This window comes from Merops nubicus, unplaced genomic scaffold (genome assembly GCF_000691845.1).
Source record: "Merops nubicus isolate BGI_N331 unplaced genomic scaffold, ASM69184v1 scaffold41087, whole genome shotgun sequence".
Lineage (NCBI taxonomy): Eukaryota > Metazoa > Chordata > Aves > Coraciiformes > Meropidae > Merops > Merops nubicus.
In genome coordinates, this window is record NW_008621872.1 from 15,520 (window position 1) to 23,176 (window position 7,657).

At 38.4% G+C, this 7,657-nt stretch overlaps 1 protein-coding gene across 1 annotated transcript in view; it reads right to left on the minus strand.

Moving 5' to 3' along the window:
* The window catches only part of SLC35D2 (solute carrier family 35 (UDP-GlcNAc/UDP-glucose transporter), member D2), a gene marked incomplete at its 5' end in the record, with an annotated part of 17,716 nt that overhangs the window by 6,239 nt on the left and 3,820 nt on the right, over positions 1-7,657 (minus strand). The window contains 5 exons of the mRNA XM_008944601.1: positions 361-453; positions 1,761-1,863; positions 2,905-2,973; positions 4,871-4,942; positions 6,939-7,006. Of these exons, the coding sequence (XP_008942849.1) occupies positions 361-453; positions 1,761-1,863; positions 2,905-2,973; positions 4,871-4,942; positions 6,939-7,006 (405 nt within the window). The remainder of the gene's footprint in view (positions 1-360; positions 454-1,760; positions 1,864-2,904; positions 2,974-4,870; positions 4,943-6,938; positions 7,007-7,657) is intronic.

Consider the following 7,657-nt stretch of genomic DNA (forward strand, 5'->3'; position numbering starts at 1 on the left):
GATAAGAGACGGAGTCGGAAGTGTCTTGTTCTGTTATTTGCAATCTCATTTTAGAGCATGTAGCAAATCACACAGTGCAGCTGGACTGCCAACGAATTGCTTTAGCTGAGAGTCCCCAGTCACACATCAGTTCTTAAAAAAAGCTTCATTTAAAGGCCATCACACAAACTGAGCTTCTCCTTAGCAGGAATAGTTACAGGTTCTTACCCATGAAGGGCAAGTCTGAGTCACATATTTCAAGTACTAGTTGCTAACAGGAAGGTAGATTTACCTCTTTAAAAATAAATAAAAAACCCAACACATCAACTGAAAAAAAATTAACAAAATACCATTATCAGTCTGAGATATGCAACTACCTACCTGCTGAAAATCTCCAGTAGAAAAGCTAAAAATAACTGTTGGAACCACCATGAAACAAGCGTTATAGAAAAGGACACCATATTTTCCCAGCTCCTGTGAAAAACAAGACGTGGTGTTTGGAATCACAGTCATTTGTGTGTAAAATACTAAGTAGTACTCTGTCAATATTCCTGAATTATTGTCAATGAGCAGAAAAAGCATAATAAACTTCAGTTTAAAATACAAGCTGATTGCTGGATTCAATGTTTACTCCTGAGCTGAGTTTCCACCCCAGTCACTTTGTATCCTCAGAACAGTATTATCGCACTGCTACACTTGAACAGTTCCCATGCAACACCAGCTAGCAAGAAGCTTCCCAAGGCAGCACTCCAGAACTGCTCTCTGCTAGACACCACAGACGTCTCAGCCTGGCCAATGGATGACCGGTGCCATCTACTGCAAATCAGCCAGGAAAGCAGAGGGCAGGGTGGCACCCTGGGGACACCACAATAGGGAAATTAATTAAGTCTGACTCCTAGATGGAGCATCTGTAATCACTGGGAACTGATGTAACTTCTATCACCTTGAGGGATGCCATATGTCCCGCTGGTTAACCTGCATGGCGCAAAGGCAGAAGACCATGGGAATGACAGAGCAGCCTTCCCCTCCTCCAGACTCAGTCATGCTGCTTAGCAAATCTCTCCATATTATCGCTTGCTTTAAAATGATAACCTGTATTTTGCAGAAAACTGTGAGGCCATTAACTGCTGCTCATAAAGAAAAAGGCAGAGTCTGGATATGATGTGATTACTGAGATTATTAAAACATATGTAATCCCACTGTGTAGACTGAACCACAAAAGTCATTGCATGACAAATCCTCTACCCAGCATCTCCAAGACTGCTCTTTGCTATGGCTTGGTATGCTTTCATAGCACTGTATTTGAAGAGCAGCCTGTCCAGAGTTTACATAAAGTATAAATATATCAAAGCATCACCTAATTAAAATTAAAGGATGTTTCAAGTCAAAAAGTCATCTTACTTATAAATATATATACACACACATACATATCTATATCTATATCTATATCTATATCTATACCATCTCATTTACCAGTAAACAATTTACTTTAGTTTGGATTTATTTTGTTACCCAAAAGCGACACTTTAAAGAAAATACAAACTCTTCCTAAAAGACCTAGGAGAAAATGAAATACACTGTTTATCTAAGCCTGGTCTGAGACGCTATTAACAAGTTTTTCCCAGGCTGTTGTGTATTATGGATGCATGCATCAAGTGAAATAAGAAAGCAAATGAAACTACATATTAGTTCATAATGGTATGCTTATAAATTTATATAATAAATTACCTATTGTTACCGTATTGTCATAATGTTAAATTCAACCTAATTATCCCAGTTACCTTTGGATCAATTTTCTGCTTTGTGTAAACTCCATTTGCTGCTGTGAAGATGTCATTTAGCAAGACAAAGGTGTAGCCCTCCAGGTTAAAAGACAGATCAGACCTGAAAAAGAAGTATTATATTATATATAAGTAAAGAGTACACAATGCATTGCATTATCATGTTTACCTAAAGAAATATCATAAATGAGGAAATCCAAATCCTGAGAACTCCAGCTGAAGTCACAGGTGTTGCTTTAAGCCTTCTTTGTAAGCCAAAGTACTTCACATTTCTCCAGTTAAAGGACCATCACAAATGAGTCATCGGAGAGTTCCCAGTACTTTGTGCAGAGGTGGCAGGAAATGTTCAGTTTCCATTCTGTGAAAAATTCCAGCTGTCTCAATCCTGACAATCTGTCCAATTATTACCAAGAACACTTACCTATTTCTTTTAACACAAAAAGTAGCTAGGGAACAAAGTCTGACTACTTGTCTTCTACAGTCAGACCAGACATATTGTTATCCTTTCTGTTTTGACTCGTTAGCTCGTGGATATAGAGTTATTCATTTGACGGGACACGGCTCTATTCAAGTCACATCACATGGAATTTGTTTAGCTTTGTACACAGCAAAGCCAAGAAATAAAAAATAACTCCACATTTCCTGTTAACTATAGGAATATTCAAACAGAAAGAAAACAGTGGAGACTAGCATATGAGCGGTTTGTGAATTAATGTTACACTTGAACTTGTTCAAAGTGATAAAAAAACTGACATTGCCTCATTCAAAAGATACCTGACAACCAAAGAATCTGTTTTTCTACCCAGAACAAGAACACATTTTCCTAAGATTATTAAAATATACTGATACTGTGAAATAAAAGCAGCATTCCTCACAGTTTTAACTTGCTTCATTTATGATCCCGCAAACACAGAAAACCTAGGGGAGAAAAAGGACACAACCAAATACTTTCAGCAGGCGTTAAAATTTTTGCCTTTATATTCCTGCACCTCCCAATGATGTCACTAGAGAGATCTTCCAAATCAGCTTAATGTAGAGTAACTTATCCCAACATGGCTTCACCTGGTACTTAAAACAAGGAAAAAAAAAATCCTCCTGTTGTCCTTTTTATAACACGATTTCATATAACAAATGAAAACCTTACCCAGCTGCTATGAAAGCCCCAAGAATGATGGCAAATACGCTGACTACAATACTCAGTGGGTACCGTTTCCTGTAGACAAAAATTAGACAGTTCACATTTTCATTATTTGAAGATGAGATTAAATGGCTGTCTGCCTGAAAAGTTTCAAAACAATTAGTAATCACAGAACATGTAACAGGAAGGCACAGTCTTGATAACCTTACAGAAGCTATGTGAATAAGCATGTGCCATGCTGTCAGACCTTGGCCCTGAGAACAGTGATTGAAGAAGTACTGTGAACATTCTGCTACTAGATAATTTTAAAAGTAAAGATTAAAGGTTCAAAGTAACAGTGCTGGCTGGAACACACTGTGATTTGCCACGTATTGGTATTCATAATGGACATACTTCAGTGTTCTCCAGTAATCCAATAAAGGGAAATCACTACACGTCTCTCATGTAGTTTTCCATCTCGTCTGCTTGGGGAAGATGCAGTACAGCACACTAACTGGGCTATTTTTTTCAAACAGATACTTATTTTGAAGCCAAAATGAAATCTTGTACTTGAAGGGGAAAGCATGGAAGCTTATGATATTCCTCACTATGTCTACATTAGCACATCTACAGTGTAAGGAAAAACACACTGCAAAACTATTGTGTTTCTTATATCTGTATTACTTTAAAAATGCCTTAAATACTTATTTTTGCACCACAGTGCAGCACGCCCTATGGACATTCCCTCAGTCATTCTCTCAGGCCAGCCCCCAGCTCTCAGCTGGCCCGTGAGAAAAGATCCATCAAAACAAAAGGTACCATGCTCTTGGGAGAAATCCTGTATGGCAGTGGAGCACAGCTGCAGGCCACTGTCCCACCCTCAAAGCTGTATGCAGTCTCTAGATCCATTAGGCTTTGATCATGCCACTCAGCAGTAACAACCCAGACCCTGACTGCTTTTCAAATCCTGAGGCGAGGCACAGACTCTCTGGAGTCCTCTCCTTTTCTGCCCCGAGGAAGTACGCTGCAGCAGTCTGTACAAACACTTATACACCACACTGCTGCAGTCCTGATGAGAACTGATGGCCACCTCACTGGCTCACATTCTCCTCGCTTGTGGGAGTCCTCAGGCCAACAGGAGAGGACACAAAGTTCTGCTTTCCCTGCAAGAACTTAAAACTAGAGAAAAGCCCAGGGCATCCTCAAAAATGAATCACCTTGATCAACTGCTGCTTTGGTCAGAAGGAGGTAACAGCTTACTTGGGGGCTTTTTGAAAAGTTTTTCCCCTGACCATCAGTCTCATGTTGCCCGGGTTCAGCTTCAGCAAGCTGCTTTTCCCCTTGTGACCTCACCTGAAGAATGCACAAGCCACCTGGATAGAACTATGATGATGACAAAGTTTGACATATTTATATTCCTGTTCTTTCAAGCCAGAACAACTAAAACTAGTGATCCTAAGTGCAATAGCATATGCTTCTTAAATTCCCATTAAAAATAAATGGAAGTATCTATAATTACAAAGTTTTCTGATTGAACAGCACCCTAGTGGATACTACTTTCCTTCATTAAACTAGTATGTTCTCTTTTAACTTGAACCAGAAAGCTACTCAATCATAAGCAGACTGCCACACTATCATCACTGGTTTGAACTATCAGGATCTGTTTGAAGCAGTTTGCACCTTAGGGACCTCCAAGATGAGACACAAACTGTCACCAACAAAAGTGTCTGAGTGGCATTCTGCTTACCTGACTCCTATGCAACAGTCAAGAGAATGAGCTGTATAAATGAGATCGAGCTGAACTTTTTTTCCTGTATTCAGTAAAACGTATGTATGTATGTCTTCAAAAAAAGCTACATAAACCCACTTTCTTTGCTTTTCTCTATTTGTCAGTACAAATCACCCATTCAATATTCTGATGAGATGCCACAAGTAATCTATTTGATATTATCTAAAATAAGGGTATCTTAAATTAAAAAAAAAAAAAAATCACCCAAGTATGATGATTTCCAGCAGTAAAGTGAGTGGAATGGTAAACTTCCTGAGCACTGTAAACATCGGCAAACTGTCAAAAAAAAAAAATCCATGCATAGCATCAGATTAACAGCATTTCTATGTTCTAATCCTTATCTAATTTTACTGTCCAGAGGATGAAACGATTAGTCCAGCAATATGCAACCGAAACAAATTCCCAGCCACTTAATGTATACAGAAAGGTCAGCGTGACACTAAAGGAGGCAGATTAGATAATCAAATCCTTGGAAAAGAATAACATTTCCCAGTTTGTAAAAATGCAATTAGCTACCTCCTAGAAGGTCCTTCTGCACCTAGCACACAGTGCTGTTCCTATTTAGAACAGCATATGAAGTAATTCTTTCTGTAGAATTCATGGGCAGGATAACTAAAAAAACATTTCTATTGTAAACTTAACAAGGACACACAGTAAACCTGTCTCTTGAAAACATAAAACAGAAACAAAATACAAAGCAAACATGCTTGGTAAACCAGTCATACTTTCAAAAAAGTAAAATAAATGCACAAGAAAAAATCAGACAAAGTATTATAAGTAACATGAAAGGTAGGACCAGCTGCAACTACTACACAAACAGCTACTCTTGAACAACATGTTGTTGGTCTACATGAAGGAATGCAGTTGGAAACCTTTTTGATGTATTTGAAAAAACATTTACACTTTGGAAATCTGACAGCATGGCCATATGGACCAATTAATCCTTTGTTTATTATAAGTATTATTAACTGCATTAATAAATGATACAAACCCTAACATGGAGTTTAATCACTTTACAATGGATATTTTGGAAGTTAAGCATAGGATCACTATCTGCACCTTACAGACAAGCCAAACAAGGTGGAAAATTCCGTAAGGTAGACAAGTGTCATGTAATGTAACAAAACACCAAGTAACAAAATGTTAATGGTAGAAACAATGCAGCCATTCTTGCTTTTCTGTTACAAGAATTTGTTATGTACAGTAAATCTAAAAGGAGGTATGTCAGTCACAGGAGGAGGCGACAGTGAATTTATGTTCAAAACAACATACTGACCATCTTATTTTAAAATTGCAGCTAGGGAAACAGGTAAGAAGAACACATGAATCAAACTTCTACAGGATTGAAACTACTTCTATATTCACAATGGTTGAAGTGCTACTAGGGACAGTACTGCTTAAGTCCTTGTGTCTGCCTGAACTGCCACCTCAGTGGAACAACTTCTGAATACATTTTCTCTCTCAGCACCTGTCTCAAAGTTACAAAATGCTGAAAACCTGTGAAATCATCCGTTTTGGTTTAGCTTACTACCAAATCCTCAGGAGCCTCTAATAACATACAAAAAACCACTGCAGTGGTAGTACTGTATCGTCCAATCCTGGTACTGCCATCACGCTTTTGCACTCCTCTTCCACAGAAAATCTGGTGATTCAGCCTATTACATCAGGTCCTCCATGTAACTTAAACCCTTCTAGCACTAGCACGGAAGCAACCCTCATGGGTCTGTGCTTATGGGTGCACAGGAGCCAGCAAGCCCTTCAGCAGTCTCCCCACCACCTGCTTTTGGTGCTCAGCAGAGCCAGGCTGCCTCCACTACACCTCTGCTCAGCAGCTTTTCCATCTCTTGCTGATTCCTATTATTAACCTGCACTGATATCATGGTACAAATCTTTCCATAAGGGAAAGATTCTTCTCCCTTCAAAAACACCTTTCTAACAGCTTTCAGACTCTCTAGTTAGGACACGCAGGGAAAGCTGGACACTTGGATAAGAGTGAAAGTGAAACCACTTTCATTGTCACAGAGGAGTACTGTGATTTTTTTGTCAGTACAGGCCTGCCTAAGCCCCTCTTAAAATAAAGCATACAACTTGTAAACAGATCAAATAATTGGGAAAGAATTTCTTAATAGTATCAGGGGTTTAGACAGACAGAAAGACATCATACTGCATTTAAGTCCCTACACAATGCTCTACTTCAGTGCTTGTTTTTTTACGCCCACAAAAGAAAAGGGTAAAATCCAGACAGTCTACTTATAACTTGCATTTACTGTACCTGAGTTTGCTGGTACTTGATAATCCACTTATGTGGTTTCCAACATAAATCAGAGGCAGAGGAAACAACTGTGATAAAATTAAAAGCACATCTCAGATTATTATGTTTCGAAGCACTGTTGAGAAACTTTACTTGATAGATTTGCTAACTGTAATATCAGATGTACTTTTATGAAGGGGTTTTTTTTAAAAGGAAAAAGCATGTAACTAAACTGATCTGCAGCACTTGTTCATGTGACCATTCGCAGTCACAGTTTCACTGATTTCATTAGAAGTCACAATCTACCTCTGATTAGACTCAAGACTCCATTTAGAGTAAAAGTTAATCAGTTTTATTTTAATTATTATAATCCTCCGATTAATACCCATTCTAGGATTTTAATTTTAGGTATGAAAGTAGTATTAATGTTAGATAAATAAGCAAGAGAACAGGTGGAATAAAAGAATTACTAATCTCTGTGTATGCTGTGCTACTCCAGGTTCTCCACATGTATTTGTACGCCTGAAAGATACACCATTTTAGAGCTACCCACAAAATTATGCTACATGAGACACTAGAAAGGAAAGACACGTATTTACGGGTAACCTAAACTTTACCTTTTCTAGCTTCTAGCATTATGAGACTGCCTTGCACAGAAACTTATGGGCCCTAACACAATACAGAGAAACAGTAACAGAGCTTCAGAGCCTTAAGAAAACATACAGAAGCCAGGGTTCCCT